The 25,067-nt window shown below is 41.2% G+C and overlaps 1 protein-coding gene across 2 annotated transcripts in view; it reads right to left on the bottom strand.

Annotated features, from left to right (window-relative positions):
* slc9a1a (solute carrier family 9 member A1a) overlaps positions 1 to 23,728 on the bottom strand; it is a 35,168-nt gene extending 11,440 nt beyond the window's left edge. The window contains exons 1-6 of one of the 2 annotated variants that reach the window (XM_084357717.1): positions 22,522 to 23,728; positions 9,229 to 9,698; positions 7,544 to 7,794; positions 5,054 to 5,271; positions 3,765 to 3,967; positions 873 to 962 (exon numbers count right to left, since the gene is read on the bottom strand). In XM_084357717.1, the coding sequence (XP_084213843.1) occupies positions 873 to 962; positions 3,765 to 3,967; positions 5,054 to 5,271; positions 7,544 to 7,794; positions 9,229 to 9,698; positions 22,522 to 22,798 (1,509 nt within the window). In that variant the 5' untranslated portion in view covers positions 22,799 to 23,728. The remainder of the gene's footprint in view (positions 1 to 872; positions 963 to 3,764; positions 3,968 to 5,053; positions 5,272 to 7,543; positions 7,795 to 9,228; positions 9,699 to 22,521) is intronic. The other variant, XM_084357718.1, reaches the window with a different exon arrangement.
* Positions 23,729 to 25,067: the final 1,339 nt, after the last annotated feature.

The following is a 25,067-nucleotide window of genomic DNA, read 5'->3' as shown; positions in this document are numbered from 1 at the left end:
CCTCACAATTGTCTTACCAGAAGTGGTGGATACAAGCAGCTGTGTGTGAGTCACTTTATAATCTTTAGCTTGACATTCACAAGGCTGTCCCAGTGCACTGTACAGTACAATGTATGAGATGAAGTACCACCACACAGCCAGTAGGTGGAAGCAGCAGTCAAAATTTAATAATCTAAATGGCCTCAGAGGCTTATTGCTGGAAATGAAGGTCACATTTCACATAACTACAACTGAAAGAAATGTATGCCACCAACAGAAAAGATTCAATATCAATGTTCTATGATTTGTGCAACTGCTGAGCCTCTCTATTTTGCATCAGTGTTAATTAGAGCTGCAAATAACAATTATTCTAATTTCCGTTGAATGTGTGCATCACTTTTTGTATCAATTGTTTAGTCTTTTGGTCTATAAAATACCAGAAAATTGTGACAAAAGTCCACAACCTAAAGATATTCAGTCTTAAAGGAGTGAAGACAACAGGAAATATTCAAATAAGAGAAGCTGGAATCATTTCTTTAAAAAATGGCCCAAATTGATTAATTGATTATAGTTGGTGTTTGACTCAATAGCTGATGTATAATCGATTAATTGCTGCAGCTCTAGTGTGAATAAACAAAACATGACAGGAAGTGAGAATGCATTGCTAGAGCTCAATGAAGTAAGTCGGTAAAAGAGGAAACTGATGAAGTTATCAGTGTCTTTTTGCACGTATCAAATTCATAGAGAAAATGACCCTCGGTTCAAAACCTTTCGACATTTTATTTATCAGCTGCACACCAAAAGGCTCCAGGTCGCTAATATAAATAAACCATCAAGAAATCATCAGATTCTGACCATGAAGGTTGAGGCTGGTAGAAGGGGAAAGGTTGTACCTGTGTGTGGATTTCCTCATTAATCGAGCGCTTGGCCTCCTGTTTCTTCTTCACTGCCAGCAGCTCCACCAGGGGTTTGATGGTCATGCCCTGCAGGGACAATGAGCAGAGCAAAGGTTATTCATTGTACACACCTCGAGTGTAGTAATGAAAAACACCAGGCCTGTCCATACTCTGATCTCAGTTGTGTCACATTTCACTATCTGGCACATTTTCCACATTTTGCAATTGCTCATCAACAAACACAGCAGGTCTTCACACAACAACCCTGTTGTAGCTGTAACTGTAAGTCTCTCACGTACTTTACAGGCTGACAATATGGAACATATCTCAGCAATTCTTTGCAGTATATAAGTGGTTATGGGGCAGGTTAGGTTAAGAGATGTTTCTTGCAACAACATATTCAGCTTTAAGATGAATCCTGAACTATGGAAGCCTTAAACGGCCGTGGGTCAGACATATAATTTCCTTCGTTTTCCAATGACAACAAGTTTTCTCTAGTTTTCACAAGTTATATATGTAATTTTTAAAGAAAAGCAAATGTTTTTTAAGAGAAATCAGGACAATTAACCCGTGATCTCAAGATAGTTGCATTAAAAAAAAAAAAATCAAAGCACCTATGGCTGTTAAGGGCTTCCACACTGAACTACTGGAACTATCACTGATTATATTCTCAGGTGAAATGTGATCATAAACACAACTGATAAGTACATGGGTCTACAACACCTACTAACTACTTTAATTGTGTGTGCACATTGTGTTTGTTCCTTTGAATATGGCTGTAAACCAGGACCTGAGGTGTTTGTTAACACTCATCTCGTGTTGATAAGCAAACAACTCAGGGACTCACCTCTCTCTCTCTCTCTCTTTTTCTTGGTGAGATTTTTATTTGTATCTTAAATAGCAGACAGTGTGTCTCAAACTCATACTGGTCCATTTCTGGTCAGTTATTAACAGTATTAAGAAAAAAATGCACTGCCACGACAGAATGACTCGAGGAATGCAAAATCAGACATCAGTCTGGTGTTTGGCTACTGTTACAGTGATGTGTGTGTGTGTTTATGCTCGTGCCTGTCTGCACCTAAAAGCTCAAGCGAATCAGTCTGCTTCTTAAAAAGATTAAGCCATCCATCTGGTTAACTGTAATAGCCTTAAGTGGATGACTGACGATTTCTGCTCTTTAATCGCACCCAGTGCCAGCAGACAAAGGAAACGACACTTTTATCACCTCGTTCTTATTTCAATTAAAATACACACAACAAGACACAAAGATATCCAATGACTATAATCATTCTTTCACCCGAAACAGGTGATATTTAATGGTCGTCCCAAATGACCCCACTTCAGGACAATCATTTCAATCAACAGAATCATCATTTTACTGTGGGGGAATATAAAGTCTCTTCCAGAAATGAAGACCAGAGAGATGTGTTCAGTTGGATGAATGATACATTCTCATATTTCTATGCTTAATCACAAGACAATTTTAGCATATAATTGTCTGAATCTGTGTTGTTTTCTGTTATTTATCTGTGTTAAATGTCTTTATCATAATGGTAGGGCTGTATTACAATTCAAATGTGATTTATGACGAGGTGTATTTATGGTTATTACGTTCTGTGTCGTTTATTACCCTGATATATGTTATGTCTTTATATTATGATGCTGACAGAAGCTATTTGTTGATGTATCCCTGCCAGTCATGTCAAGAATATAAAAAAAAGGTCACAAAAAACAAACGTAATTATACTAACAATAGTTGCAATAAGCAATGAGACCTAACCAGACTTTCAACTAGCCAATCAGCCTACAAGCATGTACAGAAAACCAGGAACTTAGTACTGTAATAAATTAGGACAATCCAATCAGACGAAAGCCAAAACAAGAAATATCATCCACTAAAACACACACTCAATCCCACTCTTGCTCATGAGTCATACTTTTATCCAGCTCAGCATTGCAGGTGAAAGGGGCCTCGGCCCTGTCTGCATCTGTCTCAGCATCAGACTGCTAGTGCTGAATCCAGCAGCATGAATAAAACATGTTTCTAATCTCGCCTGAAGAGGAGAGAACTTGTCTTCGGGGTTTTATTTTAGCTGCTTCCATTCTGGGTCCAGTTCCCATCCAAGAATCTTCCTACAGTTCCTCTATGAGACGGGTTTATCTGACAGGACTGTGCAATCACTGCCCGTTTGTCTTTATCGTATCTTCATGTATGATTTAAGTTATCTTGGATTTCACTCAGAATGAACGTGTCTCTGAATGAACCAAAACTGAAGCTGAAATTACATTTTCCTAAACCAACTGGGGTGTTTACTTCAAAGCCAAAAACACCAACATCTGACCAAGGAACAAACTGGTCTCTTCCTGTAAATACTTGAGCATTCCTGTAGTGTTTAGTCCTCAGTGTGACCAGTAGGAACAAGATTCATACTGTTTAACTGAATGTTGCAAATAAAATGTTTGTTTAACAGACAGATTGATGGTTTTTGTAAGCGTCAGTGATGTAAATGAAAAGTCAAACTAGACGAAAAAGATGATACAGATAAAATTAGTAGCATTTCCACATTAAAATATCTAAAAACGAAGAGACCTTTATGATATATTTCGTTGATTTGTGTGCTTACATTATCCCAAATGTTTCCAACAATGTTCAAACCAGAGAAAATCAAATTATTATTTAAAGTAAAGGTGCTTTTCAATTAGTTTCCTGCTGCTCTAACTTCCTAGCTACATACTGTGCGTTCAATTTAACAAAAACTGATGTCGCGCATTGATTATGGTAATAATAGCATCCCGTAATAAGGCTTGCAGGAGGCCAGAACAAAGCGAACCAGGCTGAGCGACAAGGTTTCCCTTTAGACCAAAACATGATAAACTTGGTACTCGTACCTGAACAAAGACTGTGAAGAAGACAACGGTGATGATGGCAGTGAGGAACATCTCTCTCAGGGGGAAGAGATTCTTGTCCAACAAGAAGCCAAGGGAGAAGGCGATGGCACCTCGCAGGCCACCGTAGGCGATAATGAACTGGTCCTTGGTTGTCAGTTTGACGATGCGGAACTTGTTGATCATGTAGGTCAGACCGACCACACCTGGGAAACGACAATGCAGAGAGTGTTTGTGGCTACATGGGTCAAATAGCATTCTTTCAATTTCATTTCAGACATCAGTGCTTGACAATGACAAGAAAGTCTATTCATTTTGAAGTAATATACTTTCTGTCCTATAATGTCTTTCCGTTACGTTTCATTTACAAAGACTTGACAGTTGCTTGATAGAACTTATCCATCACAGCGGAAATTTGCTTTTCCTGCCTAGAAAATGCATGTAAAAGCATCGACGGCTTTTTACATCAATCCGCACTTACAAACATGGTGTTCTTTTAACAGGCTACCCATCTCCTGCTATTGTGTTTTCATATCACATTGAAACCAGCAGAAAAACCTGCCTGAAGACTTAAAAACTCACAGCTCAAAACACTTAACCATGCTTTCAAATCAGTTAGCCGTACTGGAGAAGATCTGTGATTTTATAGTAAAAGACTTTTAACCTGCAAAAACATTGAAATGGCTCTTTAACTGCTGATTATTGATTGCAATAATGCAGTCACGAACATCCTGTTTGGAGAGTTTGCTCAAAGCCTCATCAGCCGCTGAGGCTAAAAATGCTAAATCAAGGCGGTAACTCAGTATGTCACAGCTGAACAGACCTCATCATTCTTTCACTTTCTCCCTCCAACAACACTAATAACTCTAGCATGACAGATCATCAACAGAAGGACTTGTGACAGCCTGAATCCAACATGGAAATCCTCGGTGGCACTTCCTCTCTCACACTGACTGCTGTGTGGCGAGACACGATGGCAGCATTGACCTTCAGTCAGCATTCCTAGTTCCCGTTTTGAAAACAAGGTCTTTTTACACACATAAATATCCTTTTTTGATCACTTCAAAGTAAACTATAACACATTTACCTCCTTTGAATGAATAAAAAGTTTCATTTTTGCACTTTTTGATTTGCATTTGCAAATTTGAAGTGACTGTCTCATGTAGCAGTTTATCAATGAAAGCAAACCACATATTCAAAAAGATCTTCCAAGAATTAACCCACAAAAATAATGTTGTTTCCCCTTTATACCGTGACATTTAACTGTAAGAAAACACTGCAGTGGAGCTGACCTATGACCCGGGCCAACAGACACAGAATGACAGTGACGGTGACGAAGGTCCAGTTCCAGTCGTGTTGGCCGTCCACCGTCGCCACACCCAGAAAGATGAAAATTAGTGTCTCGCTGACGCTGCTCCACATTTTCAGGAAGTATTTGATGGTGGTGTGGGACTTGTGGGATATGTTGGCCTCCACATAGGGTCGCATCACTGCCCCACATGCAATTAACCTGGAAGGAGAGGAGGAAAACATTTCAGTTTAAAGATATGTACGTTTAAAGGTGATAAATGTAATTTAGTAATATATAATATATGTTGAACATGTGATTAAAATGAAGTGAAGTAAGACTGATCTATAAATGACATGATGAAGTGAGAGGCGGTGGTTTGACTTGAGTTGTCAGCAACAGTTACATCAGAGTTTTCCACTAATGGAGCCTGTAGTAACATGATGTCCATCCCTGTCCTGTGACCACTTCTCTATTCCATTCTGGTGTCGTGCAATGTTTCTATGTCAATCATGTGGAGGCCAGAACTGAACGCCATCCATGTGACCAATAAGCCACAGCAGCTGCTCAACATTCACCTCCTCCTCAATGTCAGTACTGGTTTGGCTCTCAAGGCCTTAGGGAAACAATGAAAGGAATTCACACCAGTAAGCTGTTTCATTTCTTCCTCATAAACAGATGATGTGGAAAAAAAAACACCTCGACAAATCGAGTTTTTGATGTGAGGTGCAAGAAGACAGCCACGGGCTTCCTGACAGATTGTCCTTGAAGTTACACATCCTCCGGCCTTGACTCAGAGGAGAGCCTCTGTATATCATCCCCTCCTGTCTGCAACATCAATAACTCCCAGCCCCTTAAAGAGAAAATGGATTTGATACATACTGGAGGAGCTGATGAGAAATGACCCCTCAAGGAATGTTTGGATGCCAATAAATTCTGGTTTGTTTTGGGTGTTGCGAGATCAGTTTGAACTGGTTATACAGAGATGTACAGTTGACTTACGGTCATTTGGGGCATGACAGTAATAGATTTTCCTTGCAGTTGCGGGGTTGAATATAGAACTTGACATCTAATCACGGGGGGAATTTCTATATATTAAAAAACATGCGATACAACTGGGACGTCCCTGCAACAGCTGGAGTATTTCACAGACACTAGAGAGCAGACATAACACACTGGATACTCAATCTATAAATGCTGAACCTGTATGAAGAAGGTCACACGGAGGCACCATCACTGGCAGTCTCAATGATTCATGATGCATGCTAACATGCTAAAAATGTATGCTGTCATTGTTCTAACATGCTTTAAAGACATCTACTGAATGTATATACATGGGAGAGAAAACTACATATATAAATATATACCAGTTTATACACACATGTAGTACATATATTTGTATTGATACAGTTTAGTACATATGTATAATATATGTATTTATCATTTTGTTTTAAATGTTTAAATATAAGTAAACTTGATTTGTAGCAGTCCCATTGTTTGAGACTTGCTGTCTTTCTTTGTTTTGGGCTGATTTTCCAAGATCCCTCTGGACTAATTGCAGGGGATTCAGATCACCTGTGCGCAGGGTGGAGAGACTGACTCGTGATTGAGGAGTGGAAGCAGCTTGGGCTATTTCCCTCCCAGACAATCATGGTGTGACGCCGCCCTTTTTGTGAAGTCTTAAGAGGTGGGAAATGGCACCCAGGTGGCTCACACTCAGTCTGAATCTGTCCCTGACCCATTGATAACCTCATTCTCAGCCAGAAACTCTGGTCTTTTTAGGCCTTTTTCTGTTTTCTTTGCTGCCCACATCATTCTAGTTAGGGAAACTGTGTTTATTCGAGAAACCCTTGAAACCCAAGCCCCTTTAAACCTTCAGTTTGACATTTTATTTCCCTGGGGCTTGTAGGAGTACATTGGTTTATTATACCCGGAAGAGGCATTTGTTTATTGATTCATTGCCCAAGTAGCGGACATTAGGCTTTCCCCCTTAGATTTTCATGTTCTTTGTTTATATTTGTATGTAGGTCGGGCTGGCCTGTAAATATTTTACTGCCAGTACTGCCACAGATTTAACAAGACTTTGAGTCTACAGCCACACTAGTAGCTCTGTGAGGCTGAGATAAATGTACACTGATGTTTAGCAGGTATAATGTTTGCCATGTTCAATCATCTTATAGCCAGTGTTGTACAGTAAAAAGTAAGAGTAAAGATGTTATGTCACAATATTACTTTGGTAGAAGTGAAAGTCAACCATACAAATAGTACTTGAGTAAAAGTCTTAAAATATCCGATAAAAAGTACAAGTAAAAATAAATAATACACATTATTACATGTGTGTATAAACTGTATACTATGGGTCGACTGATGATCAGATCTGATAATGATCTTTTTTCTCATTATCAGAATCAGTGCGTTTTTTTTTTATTTGATTGTCAATAAAATAAATTGATTAAAAAATATGTTACTTTGGCTCCACCCCCCCCAAACTTACGCCATGATGCCAGAGAGGTGGAACATCTCAGCTGACAGGTATGCCATGTAGCTGTACACAAAGACAAAAAGCGGCTCGATAACACGGGTGTGGGAGGTGAAGCGTGAGGTGAAGGCAGCCAGGATACCATAGATAGCGCCAACCAGAACGCCACCACACGCAACCACCAGGAAGGAGATGATTCCCAGGAAACCATCCAACACCGTCACTGTGCCAACAGCTGTATACTCCTCAAACAGGTGGTACAACACCTGGGAGGGGGAGAGGGGGAAGAAAAGGATTCAACAATTAAATAGATAAAATATTTGAATACTAAGTGTTGTATAAAGCCTCTTGTAATGCCTGACTGGCTAATCTTGCAGACTGCCAAGCACTTCAAGACTGATGAGCTCTGCTCTGGCCCTCAGGAGAGCTTCTACTCATTGATGGCAGAGAGCCGTCCAGCTTATCTAAGTGTGCACTGAAGCCAAACTTGTTGCTTAACATGTGACCTAGAGACAATGGTGCTTGGTGATTGAGCAGGCAGAGTATGTGAGGAAAAATCTGGGGGAGGATTTATGAAAATATTGAGCAGAATATCAATTTAGCGTGTCAATTGTTAGCTGATGTCAAAAACACTCATTGTTCAGACTGAAGTTGGTGCCTCAGGTAGCTATATTGCTAGCATTGAAGGTAACTTTATACTGTTGATGATACTGTTTGGGAACAGGCCAGCTAACAGCTGGTGTGCTGCAGCGTGAGCTGAGGGTTGTTGTGTGGTGACAGGCTAGTCAGTGGATCACTGGCTGTGTGTTGACAGCCTAAGCCTTATAGTTGCAAGGCTAAAAGAAACCGCCGCAGGAAAAACTGACACATGCAAATTTTGTTTTTCATTAAAATAATAAGCACAACAGCATATAAGCTAATTTACTTCTGACCATAATCAAAGCTTTTCTTATCAACTGAAAATCTGTTCTGAGGCCGGATCGCTCTGAGGAGGATTAGTTTAGCTTTGAGAATTACAAATGACTGTTAACCAAAAACAGGACAACGCACTGATCAACATCTTAACTGGGTCATGTTGCATCTTGATAAAAACGTCACTGATGTTGAAATGAGCCGTCACCACCCTGTCAAAATTCTTTATAAAGGTCAGCATTTTGGTACTTTCAGTGCTTGTATCCTTTGCTTTTTTTTGTCCATTTGCCTCAAACGTTAAGTATTTCCAAACAGCACTTCTACTGTTTTCTCTGTCAACCGAAACCAGTTGCAGAGGCTCTGCGATTGCCATCTTTAATGAGCTGTAACACCATACGGAGTGAATGAGACGAGTGATGAGAAGACAGCACTTTGAGTGGGAGAGAGGAGGCAAAAACACAGCTGATACCAGTGTAATGATATTGTGAAAAAAAGAGTACTGAAACGGTTTAAAGTACTTCAAATCGATATGAATTGAATATTTTTTTTATCATTTACTAAATAAAGAGACAGTGTTGTTATTTCTCTGGATATCAGAGGTACACCTGCACCCAATTATGGCTATAATGAGGATACAGGAGCTACAACCAAGGGCTCACACCTCACCATATCATATGTATACTTGACCGAGAGCAGACTAATCTAATCTCAACTAGTCTTCCTTATTGGAGCACCGGTGAAACAATAAATGCATTCTGTCACAAGAAAAGCAAGCATGAAAGTCTCACCACAGTGACAGCATCGTTGAGCAGTGATTCACCAAACACCAGGATGTGCAAGAGTTCATTTATGTGGATCTCCTCAAAGACAGCCAGGACAGCGACAGGATCCACGGCCGAGATGATGGAGCCAAACAGCAGGCAAGGCAGCAGCTCCAGCTGGTTGAGCTTGGATACACCGTCACCGATCTGACACACAGCGTACAGCAGGCCCCCGATGAAGAAGGCATTCCACAGGGTCCCCACAACAGCAAATATCAAGATCGTGCCCAGGTTCTCCATGAAGGGACGAATGGGCAGGAAGTAGCCAGCATCCAGGATGATGGGAGGCAGCAGGCAGAGGAAGAACAATCTGGAATCCAGCACCGGGGGGACGTCTTCTCCGGCTAGTTTGATGAGTCCCCCCACCATCAGGCCCACCGTGATCAACAGGCAGCTCTCTGGCACAATGCCTGACAGTCGAGGGATCAGGTGGAACCCTGGGAAAATGGATGGAAAAGATGAGATGCAGTGCCATGGAGGGAGACAAATAAGGAGGGAGTGATTTATCTGCATTGAACAATTAGTTTATTTAGGCCTTAACAGTATTTGTGTGTCTCTGCCTGAGTGATGAGATTAACTGGAACTGCTCCCATCTGTTTCCTCATTTTATAAATACAACAGTGCAAAAGCACACTGAATATTTGCCAGCGCAACACTGACAGGGCAATCAGTTGTGACATACCACACTTCTGTGAGCACTAGCACCACCCGGATGACAAATTCCAACGTCTGTTTTAGATTTAGCAGCCAACATTTGTAGGAAATGCAGAGGAAAACATTTGTTTATATCAATAAAATGTTGTCAGCTGCTTAATGTTAGCACGTCAGATGCACAGGGAGGCAGACAGGCTGGTATGGTGATGCTGTGACCAACTAACACTTTTTACAAGCAAAGAAACAACATCATATATTGCATTTAATGCTGAATATACAAGAAGGAATGAATGATTTAGAATTTGCTGTCGACATTTTGTTTCTCCTCACAAGATTTGTTGCAACTCTTAAAATCCCCACGATTTGTGAGGGATTTTTGGGATATTGTGGTCACTAGTTCAATGGTTAGCTGAAACAGACAGCGTGTTCACAAACTTCTGCTGCTAACATTGGCAGCTAAAGAGAGCCCATACATATAATTTGCATTACAGTGAACACCATGGAAATCAGATGGCGTGTGATAAACCATGCCTGTTGTTTGGGATTCTTGTTCTTGTTTCATGGAGGCGTTGTATATTTGCTTACACATTGGAAAAAGAATGTGGTCACTTGCGGCCAAGACCACCTCCAAATATTGTCCATACGATTGGATCTCAAATGCATCCTCAATGCGTCATGGGGGCATTCACACATGTACTTAGAGCTGTCCACTTGTGATCAGATCACTCAGGACGCATGTTGATACCAAGTGTAAACAGGGCCTTTGATTTTGTGAAGGCTGTGCAGACATGTCAGAGCTTGCCTGTCAGTTGTTGTTTGTCAACAGTAAGAAACGGTTAGAAATTCTGGAGAAGGACAAGTCGATTGTTGAGTTTCATTCCTAAGCTAACAAGTTATACTTTGGTTTGGCGAGCCATCAACATCTTGATGCAAAATTGATAATTCCCATTAATCATGATTTATTTCACAATCATTCTATCCTGTCAAAAGAATTGCAATATGATTTTTTTTTTTTTTTACCATATTGTGCAGCTCTTTCCCAAACAATAAGACAATAAGAGGGTCTTTGCAGAAACATAAAAAGAAGATTGGGACAGATTGGAGTCCATATATTCCTTCATAGTTTACTTTTAACATGAATCAATAAAGTGGCATCTCTGGTCTTAAAGCCGTTGATAGGTAAAGAACACAAGTTTGCTGCATCCTGTGTAGTTTCCGGTATGATACAGAGCTGATGCCGTGACCTTGTGAATTCTCCAAGGAAAAAATGGAAATAGTATGCAAAACATTTATTGTAAACAGATCTCAGATGACAGTTCAACCAGCCAAGGCTGCAATTTAAATACCTCTACCACAATCCCAACTTGGAGGCGTTCCACATAATCAAAATAACCTTTCGCAATTCTCTTACATGGCTCACATGTCACAGCAGAAGCAGCTCTGCCAGTCCCCAGAGACCGTTCGTGTTAATGCCTTTACAAGTACTAACACTTAATGCCTTACAAATGACAAAAGCCGTCTGACTTTTTTTTTTTACACCAACTGCGTGGCCAAACAAGGATGATATGGGACAATAAACGTCATCACCCTGCGCTGCTGAGGTTTCACATGTAACCATAAACACAGACAGGGCTTCATTTACAAACAATGAGGTGAGGGGAAGATGAAAACTTCAAACAGACAGCATAGGCTATATTTACTGTACACTACATCAGCAGAGGGACGTATCTTTTTTCCAGCTGGCACTGTAACAGCTGACGACACGGTATATTACCACGAACACACACATACACAGAAATATAAACCAGGTAAGGCTACTTGCTCACATGCGGGCTATACTGTTTCACAGGGGTGGACAATATGACGGATAATAGATAATATCTTCATAGTGGAACACGATCTGGCAGCGCGGCAAATAAATATGCCGCTTCATTAACACTGACACATTCGTGCAATTTCATAGAGTTAATGGGACACATTAAACTGACGGCAGAAGCTCACAGGTGAAAATGCTAACTGCTTTACATGACATGGCCAAAAGGGCCTCAAAGCCCTAATGAATGACACAATAAGACCTGTATCTTGCACTGTGTGTTTATCCTGGAGGCAGAACCAGCATGTTGACATGCTAATTGAGCCATGTCAACACGTTGCTTTGCACATCTGCTCTAAGCTACAGCTAATATATGGAAATATGCTGTCCACCATCCCCTATAATCTTAGATTTGATTGATAGCATGCACACAGAAACTTAACCCATGGTGCTGTTGGAAACTTAGACAGCAGCATGTTAAACTATCAATACGCACTGTAGAGACCATCTGGCACAGTAGAAAGGCTGCCATTTTTAATTCAAAATCAAAACATTTATTGGAACGTGGGGTGTAAAGTTCACATCCAGCAGAGAGCGTACTAAAACGCCACGATTAGCTTGACCTATTGCATGCCCTTTTGACTTATCAGTTAACTAAGCTAATGGTAATGTCATGTTGGTTTGCTCAAAAATGGAGGACAATAGCGAACAGAGCCGTCCTGGGTGGACAGTAACAACACCGAAAAAATCTGTGAAACTGTGTGTGGAAGTATTTTGGGTTCTACAGTGCACAAAGATAAGGCTGTTTGTCGACTTTGTAAAAGGCAGCTGTCTTAGTGTTCAACGACAACAAATCTGAGGACTTACTCGCTAGCGCCAAGTGTACAACCTCGTTTGACTGCATATTATTCGGCACACTCGGCTTCAGTAGGCTGCCTTGCCAGAAGCTCGTAAAAACGCCATTACAGATAAGCCAGAATGTACGGCAAGGTAGAAGTGACTGACGTATAGGAAACAATACGTTTATACAGCTTTTTGCTACAGGAAGAGTGGGATAAATGTGAAATTAGACAGGCTAAAGTTGATAAAGCAACTCAAATAATGATGCTGTGTTGTGGTGTCATTTCATTTTCTGGAGTGACAGCCTTACACAGTAGTCACAGGTGTTGGAGTCGTGTCCTCTCCTGAACCGAGACGGGAGGGATAGGCAGGTGAACACTCAGGCCTGGCTCCAGTTTGCTTATCTTTGCACAACGAGGAACATGGAGCACCTAATTGATATTCACGCATTAGCACACATCACAGGTTGTTATGTAATGCCCAGGTATTGCACATTTGCTGCCAGTCAACAAGAATTTCCACAGTGCAAGTAATAGTCCATTAAAATTGAGAAATACCCGCCAGACATGTATTTGACATTCATTTTGACATTTCAATGTAGCAGGGCTTTGTCTTAACTGTATGTTTAAGATTAGTATCAGAAACTCTCTGAGGGAATACGAGGCCTCTGATGGAGAGAGAGGGGTGTTTATAGCTGGGTGGCTTGAGGACAGCTCCATCAGTGTTTTCAGCACACAAGCTCAACAAGTGTATGTCTGTGGATTGTACGGCTGCATGCAGCTGCAGATCTGGATTTCTGAGGAAAGAGAATGAGGAAGCCTTTATCTTAAATGGTCTAGGGAGACCTAATTTCCCCACAGTGAGATACCAGAGGCTCGGGGCTCCTCTCTTTTCAAAGCACTTCATGAGAAAACAGGCACCACCCCCAGATCCACAGAGGCTTCCTAGCCAGGTCGGTTTAACAAAGATATTCTGTGATAACCGCTTGAAACACAAACTGAATCCTGTTGTGATTCTCCTGAAGGGATATGTGTCGAGCAGGATGTAGATTCCACAGCTTGTTCACAGATCTCAAACAGAACAATGTCTCCTCAGAAGAAAGCATCAATCTGTTTACTGGAGGCTTCAAAATGAAAGCTAAATTAGCGCCATAAATTAGCTCATAATGCTCACATTATCTCAACCCCCTATAGAGGCTGTTACATAATTAAAAAGCTTTGTGAAAAAGTGACACCAACACCACAGAGATGTCTGATCAGTGTGGGGGACACCACATTACACACAAGGGCCTGCACACCTCCAGTTTAGCTAATTGATTCCAAGAGTAACAGAACGGATTGTAGTGTCAGTTTGTTATCACCTTGGTTTATTACAAAAGTGTGTGAAGAATTGCAATGAATTTAAAGATTTCCCTGTTAACAATTTCAACTAGAATTGCACTCAGTAGAGGGCATATCTCTGCCAAGCCCAGCAGTCCCCTTTAAGTAAATCAAGCATAATACAGTATCCAACTCAATAGCCCTTTATCACTCTACATCTAAAACCGCCCATAATCATAATTTAGGGTAACTGGTTCAAGGATCCACTTTAAATCGTACTCACTCATAGATACCAGCCACCTAAATATGCCCTATTTCATTTTTTTTTAAATCAAGATCGATGCATTAATCCCTGAGAAATTAACAGAAATGTCGAAAAGCACCTCCATCTCACAATGTTAAAGAAACTGAGAAAAAGCTCCTGGATCCGTCCCTGTTATCTGGATTTGGACTAAAAATGTATGGGGTCTATTCCGGGCCGAGACGCATCCTCCATCCAAGTTTCGTGAAAATCTGTTCTGTAGTTGTTGTGTAATCCTGCTGACAAACCAACCTACGGACATGGGTGAAAATATATCCTCCTTGGTGGAGGTAATCAAGTTACACTTCCTTTATGTACATAAGGTATTCTCAATACATTACTGTATATCAAGCACTCTCTTTAATGGAAGACAGTAATGTTCAGTCTGTTGCAGGCGGACAGAGGGCAGCAGATGGCAATGCACACACCAGGGTGTTAGAGTATCCAAAGAATCAAGGTCTGCAAACAAACAGCATTTACTTCTGCAAGTCAAATCTTGACGAGACTTGTGCCCTATATTGCATCTGTCTGATATCAGGACATATGGTTGCACCACTGTACTCTCATATGAAGCTCCATGAAGACTACAACTTGCCACTATTATGTAAGAACTGACCGCCTCATGCTGAAAGCATGTGCGTGGAAAAATACAGAAAGGAATGCTTTTTACAAATGAATTTAAATAACTGACAAGCAACTTGACAGGAAACACGTGCTTATTTTTCAGCATGCCCACAGGGAGTACTGGCAATGGTAGACAGGTTTTCACAAATTCAAACACCTGGGAGTGGCCTAGTTTCACAAACTTCCTCTGCTGAGCAGCTCCTGTTTTATGTTTCTACAGAGCAGTTTGACCTAAAGGAGACGTTCTGGTCACACGCAAAGCTTTTCTAATACTCTTGATAAAACTTACTTCAAAGGTCGACTTAAAGGAAACAAGCATAACTGAATCCCGAGGGTGGGAAACCAAGTAGGGTTATTATTAGAAGACAGGGAGTCCCATAATCCCTTGTGTTAAGCGTTCTTCCGAGTGACATTAAATCATGAACCTCAGCCAGGGTACTTTTGGCTCATAGCTTTCACTCCCTTAATCATGATCCATAAACAGGCCAAAATGAACTTAAAAAACGACAGGAAAAAGGAGATGGTGATAAATATTTACAAAAATATGAGCTTCAGTATCAAAATATGAGCTAGCATTCTGTGAGGGCTTCCTGTGACCTGTCAAAGCAAATTCAACATGATGACTTATCTTTCCATATCATAGCAAAGCGTCACAATTCACAAATATTTAAAGATAAGTTGAATCTTAAATCTTTCACAGCATGAGATCTTACATTCTTAAGTCTGTATGTTTTGTGAAAATGTGGTATTTGAGTCATGTAAAGCATTTGCCTACAATCTTTTCAATCAGTGGTTATAGGAAATGATTTTTAGTTTTTGGCACGTCATTTTGAATACGTCAGTGAGTACTTTGACATACCAGTCCGTGTCCATATTGCTCAGTCCAGCAGAAGTTGTGAAATAAGGTTACAGGAAGGTGTTTTTTTTTTTTTCTAATTCACAAGAAGAGAGAATACCTAAACTAGCTCTGCAAGGAAATCTTCTTGCACAAAACCCTCAATAGAAAGACGAGCACAGTAATGTCCTCGAGGAAAGGGCAAACAGCTCAAGACTGCATGGACTAAACGAATTACCGCTGGCGCCTCAAGCCGTGGCACACTCAACACTGCATCCAACAGTGACACCCTAAATGACCCATTATCATTAATGTGTGACCAGGAGGAACAAGCAAAGACTGTGCCTGCTGGACAACGAGGAGCGGCAAAGGAGACAAAAAGCCATTTCAGCATCAGTAGTGACCTTAGCTAAATGTAAAAACTCTCAGCACGTCCAGGACCTACAGGGAGGGACAAAAGACTTAGTGGAGGAAGCCGGGAGCGTCCAACCTCGGCTGAGTGGTGACAGTTAACACATTCTTAAATCTCTCCTGCGTGACTCCAATTATGGCCGTTAGTGCTCTTCAAGGGAAAGAGATAAGATAGTGAAAAGGAGGGCAGTGAACTTCAAAGACCACTTCATGGCACACAATTGCAGCGCTGCCAGGACAAATGTATAAACGAGATAAGCAGTGAGTATGAAGAAAACAATATGTTACACAGAAGGATTTTTAATGCCAGATTCTTAAACTCTGAGGTCAGGCGGTTCATCCTGACTGCTTGTCAGTTATGGCAGGCGCTGTGTCGTTGCCCTACTTCCTACTGAGAGTCTATTGCTGCAAGGTTATTAAAAACCACTAAAGGGTAACAGCTCTTTCACATCTGCATGTGTACCCAGTGACAGTGGAGCCTGGTACTTGCTACACACGATCCCATTCCCAAGCCAGGAACTGTGTCCTGTTGCCAGGTGACTAATTGTACACTGCTGGCAACAAGCTCTGCTGGATCAAGCAAGCACAAAAGAGAAAACATTTAAACAGTCCTTTTGTTGAAGAAGGTGATTGATGATGCACTCAATTTTCCTAGAAATCAAGATTTTACACTGGTGGTGGTGGTTCACAGGAAGGTCAAGAAACACGTGTGTGTCAGAGCGACGCAGGCCTTCTTCCTGACAACAGTGCCTTTGTGAGTCATTGCTTGAATGTATGATGCGGATCATTGTGTTGCTCAAGTTGCTTGTGCAAGGCCAGTGTTGGTTTAAATTATTAATAATGACCTGCTGCTGGTATATTCCAGTGTGACACCATATCTGCACAATACTACCAGCTCAAATGAGTGAGTCGTCACTAGGTTAACATCACAACATGTCTACTTGGTCCTCTCTACACTTTACAAAGACATCTCCCACTATTACGACTGAATGGAGCTCAGTTCAGTGACAGTATCAAATGTCTGTTACAAGCAATACTGTACACAGGCCCAGCGATGAGTGTCTCATGATTAAAATGGAAAGACAGAAAGAAAGACTTGACTTTAGAAAAGACTGTAGATTGGTAGATCTGTAACTGTAAAAGTTCTGTGCTAAGTCATGACCTAAGTAACACATAGGTATAGCTTGGGAAACATTGACTGAGGCATTGCCAAGGGTGTGGTTTCTGATCTTTCTCATGCAGGTATTATGGATAAGGGAGATATTAAGGCCCATATTTCCCTGATGGGTTTGCCAAATCCAGTGCACTTACTCATAGGCAGTCATATATCTTGCCCAAGTGTGGCCAAATCCATAGGTAGTCAATCGTTGGTTGATTTTGATGCACTGTTTCAAATTTCATCGAAACTGTTTAAGAAAACATCTTAACTGTAGCAGGGAGGTTGCAGACATTGCACCCTACGAAAGTGAACTCATCATTTTTTATAACTGCAGGCGAAAACCTGTTTATGAGTGTCTTGTTACTTATTAGGAGGTACTGGGAGGGACATATTGTTCAAGAATGATTACGTAGGTGGTGTATGGGTCAACTCAGTGATACTGATAATGTCTCCAACCTCAGTTACTATCAATTGTTTACTATAGATAAAGCAGTCCTTAAAAGAATGGGCAGGTCTCTAAGGAAAGCATTTACTCTGCATACAATGGAGCTGAACAACTGCAGCATTTCTGAAACACTGGTAATCAAGACATAATGGATCTTAGAAAATTTAAGTACACACTGGGAAAGTAGATTCAAGTTCACAGCTTAATGTTTGGTAATTACAAGACAAAAAACAACTTAAAGCTTTGCAGTTCCTCACATGTGAGAAGACAGCAAGGGCAGAAAATTCAACAACTGATTAACTAGTTTCAGTGTATCTGGGTAAAACCAGGTTAGAGCAATATTTAACACTGATGGATGATCACTCTATACCTGCAGAAGTTACAATTCTGGGTTGCCACGAATATGTGCTGTATCTTACGATACAACAATGACAGAGTACACTTTTCTCAGCTCACACTCTCAAAATCTGCACTTGTGTGCCCACTCATAGTGGAGTGTTTCCCTGTCAGAGCTCTGGATGTGCACGTACAAACTGTTTCCTTCCAGGAATTAATGAGTATAGTATCCCTGCATTTCCCCTGATGTCATTTCCTGCTGTCTAGTTAAATAACAATAAACACAAAACAACGAAAAAGAACCTGTATATTCTTAAAATATCTGTACTTCCACTTAGGTCATTCTTGCTACTTTTAAAACATGGTGCATTTGTAATGATTCATAATTACAATAATAAAAAGATGAATTAACTTCAAAGATTTTTGCTCACGCTGAGCCAATCTCAACAAAACTGAAGTGCCAAGCTTAGAACATAAACACAGAGCAGATGTTTCCATCTGTTACCTTCCAATTGGTTCAGCAGTAAGGAACATACAGCCGTGTCTAACAAAATACGTTTTTAAATGGTCACTGTGTCGAGAATTGGGTTTAAATTGACTTTTCTGCATTGCGACATAATCTTTTGATAGAGAATCACGATGCACTTACATTTTCACTGCAAGCATAGCATGATCTGGCTTACTACTCTCCATAAAGTAAGATACTAGCAAAAGTGGTTTCATAGTTTGCATTCTTGTTGATAACATCAACATCATAACATCACAAACAACTACTAAGAAAAGTTTTTTTTCCTTTCACTTTGACTCTATCCAGCTGATGCTGACACTTACTCACAAGAAGCAGTATTCAGGTTGCTGTTCAACTCCCACAACAACAAAAACTATACTAAGATAGCCGCAGCTCTGTATGTGATGGTGTATGGCTTTCATGGAGCTTCACATTTAAATAGCACACCTTCTCTTCAAATGGTCCGACCAGTTGTGAATTATACATGCAAGGTGAAACTAAAAGGACTTGTTAGACATGTTGCAAGGAGCCTCACTGGCATGAGGTCAACACAAAAATCAAGCGGTTTCACGGCCATAAAGGTTACTACCAAAAGGTGTGTCACCACATTGCCCACTCATTTATTACAAAAGAATATTATCAGATCTGACTTAACCGAAAGGTCAATATGAAAGTCAGTGCCGTGAGGATGTTTGTTAAGGCTATAATCTGTTGTAGACATTACACCCTACTAAAGTGAAGTCATTAATTTTTATAACTGCAGGCGAAAACGTTGACTGTCTTGTTACTTATCACATTCACAATAAGAATGTGGAACAATGTCATTAAGATAAAAGCTTGTTAGCAATATTTCTTCCTGATTATAACTAATAAGATCCGTTCAATACACACCCTTCCTCTAAACACAGGAGGGAAAATGGTATCACTCTGACTGTGTAGCAGGCTTCCAGTGCCAATTATGGCTTTTGACATCGGTTGATAAAGAACAGTTATTTCTGGTCTGCAGCCTAATTACAGGTGTCCAAATAGAGGAGGATGTCTCATAAATATAAAGACTTTTCCAATTGCTTTGACATCCTCGGTAAAATAACATCCCCCTGGGTTATGATTCATATGATAATCTGTTGCACTGGGTATAATCAATCCAAGAAAAGCAGTCATGTGAAAAATAAGGACAGAAAGGCACCATGTACACAGGCAGGGTTGCTTAAGAGATAAATGCACCCAGGATGTGCTTTTAGCACTTTAACATATGAGGTCCATAAACATGAAGCAGACGCTGGACTGAGGCTGAGCAGTGTAGCAGCCACATTGAATTACCCACATCCCATTTTCAGCCATCCTGGGATAATCAGAGGCTTAAGGTCACCGCTGTCTGCTGCTGCTGACAGCCCACACACTCATCCAGTCTCATTTCTTTACCGTCTCCCCCCCACTGCATATACTTTCATCACTCCTTGAGCTAACTCTCCTTCGCCTCATCTCTCCTGTTCACTCCATGCCCTTGAACTGAAAGAGCCACCGGGGCCAGGTGGTCCCACTCTGCCTTTACTCTCCCCTGAGACGCTGGGCTCCTCGCCCAGACCGGGAAGCAGTATCCTTCCCTGGCTACAGGCTGGTGCTCAGTCAGGGCCCTGATGTCACTGGCAACTGACAAGCTGCTGGCTCTCAATTAAAGATAGCAGGGGGGCAAGTAGGGATAGACTGATCATCAGCCTGGCCGATTACAGGGGAGCGATATTCAGCATTTTTCAGATAATCGGTATTGGTGATTTCACTGTTATATTGCCGATAAAATACACCAATACTTTGGCTCTCATGCAGCATCCTCTTACACAATGTCCCACCCATAAGACTGAGAGATCTGATTGGTAATACATCACAATTTCTAACCTATAAACAATAAAAATATGTATGAATCTGCAAAGTTAAATAAGTAGCCAGCAACTACATTTATCAAATAAATGTGATGGAGAGGAATAATAAAGTAGCAGAAAAAGGAAATACTCAAGTAAAGTTATTGAAAATTGTACTTAAGAACAATACTTGAGTAAATTTCATGTACTGGTTGTTCTAACTTTTGACACTTAGATTTTATTTTTTTTACAGCAAATGTATATATATATAAACGTAATATAATATGTGAATATATCGGTTCCAAAATCAGTTATTGGTCTCCTTGATTTCTAATAATCGGTACAGTATCGGCCCCCAGTATATACTGTATAAAGAAAGAGGAAAGACAGAAGAGTGCAAAGGAGTGGAGAGGTTAGGAGCAACAAAGGGTGAGGAAACAAAAATACACTAATGCAACAGAGGAAGTAAAGAACTGGACTGAAGTATTTCATTGTGCACCACAGCTGGGAACAAATGCTGACGACAATCATGAAGTAGTTCATCTCAAATTTGCTTGTCACTTTTGATTCATCCAATATGACAAGGCTGCAACGCTGGCTCACAATAATACAGCAAGAGGTTCCCATCTGTGTTGAAAACCTGCCAGGTCCTTGCTGTCCAACAACCAGACTGCTGCAGAAAGCTGCTTAGTCATCACAGTGGCAGAGAGTAAGTACAGCACTAGAAAAAGACCCTCTCCACACGAGGCTGACAGATCTGATGAGTAATCTGCGTGACCAGCTGTATAGATGCATCCTCGGAGTGACCCACTGAATGAGCTATTCTGGTAAAACTTGTTAGGTCAGCGTAACGGTGGTATCTTTAATTGGTGTGCAGAACAGGGACGCAGCTGGGGATGCTGAGGGGTCAGTCTTTATAATGACGTCAGAGTAAATGGTGTGCAACAGTCATGTTGTATTCATTTGGAACATGTAACTTATTTCTATTAACAATAATTTGAGAAAGTTTTGCACTACAGCAGACGGCAAACTTGAACACCGACATTTTATAGGTCAACATCAGAAAGGAGATGAAGAGGGAGAGAAATTCCCCAAACTCCCTTTATAAAATCGCTCTTTGTGAGTTGTTGAGTCAGGAGAAACCGTACCAACTTTGATAAGCGCTCATTCTGACAAATTCTTAATAATTTGGGCCTTCTTATAGATTCGGCATATGTTACAGCCTTGTTTCAGGGAGTGCTGCAGCCCCCTCAGCACCCATACTTCCTGCGTCCCTATCGCAGGATAAAAGGCGGCAGGGTGGCCTGGTGGTCAGAGATCATCCTGAACTGTTGAGTGATAGTTTTGATCTTTCTGTCAATCATTATGTGCACATTAATAGCCGTCTCTGCAGGCTTACAATCTTAATCAAGACTTGCACGTCTGTCTATCAATATTATCTCTGCTGCAGATATCTGAGTCCATCGTCTGATCACAAACCGGTCTTTCCTTTATGTGGTTTAGAGGCAAAGAGCCGTCTGATAACACAGACAATCCAAACCTTTATTTGTTTTGATGTGCAGGTACTTATGCATCTGCAAATAGGCCTGCACTAAGCTTACCTACTAAGGATTTACCGATATGGCTTTTTCAGGGCCTATACTAATACATCAAGAAAACTGATAGTTGGGACTGATATTAATTTGCAGTAAAAATGAAACTCTTGCAGTCAAACTTTTGAACAACCAGTTATCTATCCCTGCTAGACATCCTGTAGTTTGACCCCTGAGTAGTTGTATAAAACAGACTCGCACTGAACGAGTGCCTGCACTTCTGTAGCCTATGAACAATAAAGAAAATATGAATCTGCACAGTAACTAGAGTAAAGTAGCAGATAAAGGAAATACTCCAGTAAAGTACCTGAAAGGTGTCCATCACAGGTTGTTCTAAATTTTCACACTAAGATTTCCATTTTTACTGCAAATGAATATATCTACACAAGTGAATATATGGGTCTCAGAAGTATCATATAGGTACTTCTGTATCTGTAAATGTGGCTGCAATGTGCTACCCTACCTGCGGTGACTACACCTGTGTTAACCTAGCTAGCATTTCCTGGAAAGCTTCAGGGCAGCGTTTAATAAGTGACACAACGTACATGACATCCACATGATACTCACCTAACTTCATTAAAGAGGCGAGCAGCACCCATAACGAGATTTCAAACGGCGTCTGTATGTGATGGTAGTCGAGGCTGAGCACGGGGAAAGCCTTTTTGGTGAAGTTATGGTGTCCTGCAGCCGGCCCTGTGCCGTTGACCGGTTTAGCGCGGTGGCTGGTGTCCGGAGAGCTGCCAGCTCCGAGAGGCAGCAGGGAGCCCTCCAGGAGCACCAACACCACCAGCAGGAGCAGCCCCCGCTCCGGTAAACTTTTACCGAAGCCTGTCCTGGAAGTCATGTCGCTGAGCAATAATAATAATAATAATACAAAAAAAAAAAAAAAAAAAGTAACTTGAAAAAAGAAAACGAGCTGGTTAAAAGTCAAGGAAGTTCAAGGAAGTTGGACACAACTTCGTCACGTCACGTAAGTTAACGACTCTCCCCGTCGAGTAGAATGTTTTAACTGACGTAAACGGTCGGTTCTGCTAGCTTAAACAGAACCAGAAACTCATCCTGTTAGCTAGCTTGACTCCAGCCGCGTTTGCTGCTCGTATCGCAGGTAAACTGTGGCACCGACACAGGGCCGTCGGAAGAAAAAAAAAGCAGGAAATGTCAAGATGCTGCACTTTGTTTTTTCACAACGATGCTGCAACAACCGAACCTTTTCGTTTTGGTTTTGCCGTGTTTCACAAGTTTCTGAGTCTAGTGGCTTTCAATGTCCTCCCCGCTGAAAGATGTCATTGTTGATGCTGGAGGCAAGCGAGACACAGCGGCATCCCCTCCACGCCTCTTCTCCCCTCCGGCTTGCCCGAGAAACTCGTCCGTGAGGCGGCGGTGCTCAGATACTGACCTTGAAGAGAAGCCGCACAGCTGCCACATCGCATTTTGCCGCGTACCCATATGTGTGTCAACTTTTCTGATATTAATTGTCCGTGTATGCGGTATTTCCACCCAGGAGGACAAGGACCTTGGTCGGGGGGCTACCAGCTCAGAGAAGGAGGATGACGGACAACTGGGGAGGAGGAGGGGGGTAGAGTTGGGGTGGACTCCGCCCTGGCTTCAGGGGCTCTTCCCGGGTAGTCTAACCAAGTGGAGACTGCTGTTCCCGGTGGTGGTGTTTAGCTTCATACAACCTTCAAAACGCACACCCTTTCGCGGAGGTTTGCTGGATGGGAGGAGGAGGAGGAGGAGTAGAGTGGAAGGGGAGGGGAGGGGGATGGCCGACTATAGTGACACCTATAGGAAAGGAGGCTCAGGTGTCTCATGAGTGAATAAAAATAAAAGCTTCTCCACACTGAGGTCAAGTCCTTGGTGTTTCTTCTGGGTTTTTGGGCTTTTTGCCTTTCCTTTATTGTGTTTTTTTTTTTTTTGGCATGTAAAAGGTCTGCAAAGTGAAAAAGCCCAAACTCCAAACGCCTGGTTTGGAGTCGAGCCTTTATCTTTAGCCTTTCTGCAACTTGTACTGTGTAACAGGCGTTATATAAATATATATGTTTTATATATTTATTATAAAATGTATACACTCCAGTCAGTCAGCAGACATACAGTTGCTACCAAGCCCCCAGGAAGTGGGTTGAACTGTGTAACTACAGTGTCACGTGATCCCCTGCAGCCCAAAAATACTTTTTCCCCATAAGCTAATGTGAAAGAAGGGGCTGTAAAACGGTGGATATGTTTTTTTGAGCGTCACTGCGTAATGACTCGTTTCACAGTCATAATTTGAGCCATTCGGTCCAATAACATTTGGAAAGTACAGAAGAGCCGCACGATTAAATTATTCTATCCTCATTCAAGTTAGCCGGGTGCTATAGGTCCATGGTTGCTACTGCTGTAGCTGTTATTTTAGATCACACTACTTTGCTCGGCATGACCCGCCCTACTCTCCCTCTGATTGGCTACATCCTGTCAGCTAAGTAATGCGTATGTGCAACTCTCACCAATGATTGAACGGAGGCGAGATGTCTCACTCTGTAGCTAAAACGGAGTGTTCAAGACACGGTGTGAAAAGGGATGCTGCAGCAATGCACCATATAAGAAAAATAATGTGTTTTTTGAAAATTAAAGTATGTAAACCTATTCTATTAGGGCCCCCAAATAAAAGTAGGAACCTGAAAATTAGCATAATATGGCCTCTTTAATACACATGTACATATGGTAACACTTAATAGTATCTATCATATTATAAAGTAAAACTTTCTTAGAAATGCGACCTTTACCTTTTAGGCAGGTGCTAATAAGTGGCTAAATTAGACTACAGAGATTATCTGAGACATTAAATGTTCTTACACCAAACAAACAGAGACTGTCTAACTTGTAGATTATCAATTAACAGCCTCGTAAAGTGTGTATAGTAGGCCAATAGTGTAGTAGGACACTTAGTGGTGATGATGTTGAAGTTATTCAATCACACTATAATTTGTTTATAGCCTGATGTTAGCTTTTTATCTTCTGGCTATTGCATTTACACTTCAAAAATCCTATGTGGTGTTCATCTGTAAGGTGTTCTGTTGTATTTGGGACATTTCTGAGTGTCAGCGATTCTGGATAAAGACCATTGATTGTTGAGT

This window comes from Pagrus pagrus (assembly GCF_965226575.1).
Source record: "Pagrus pagrus genome assembly, chromosome: 7".
In the NCBI taxonomy this organism is placed as follows: Eukaryota; Metazoa; Chordata; class Actinopteri; order Spariformes; family Sparidae; genus Pagrus; species Pagrus pagrus.
This window is presented reverse-complemented; position numbering and strand designations above follow the sequence as displayed.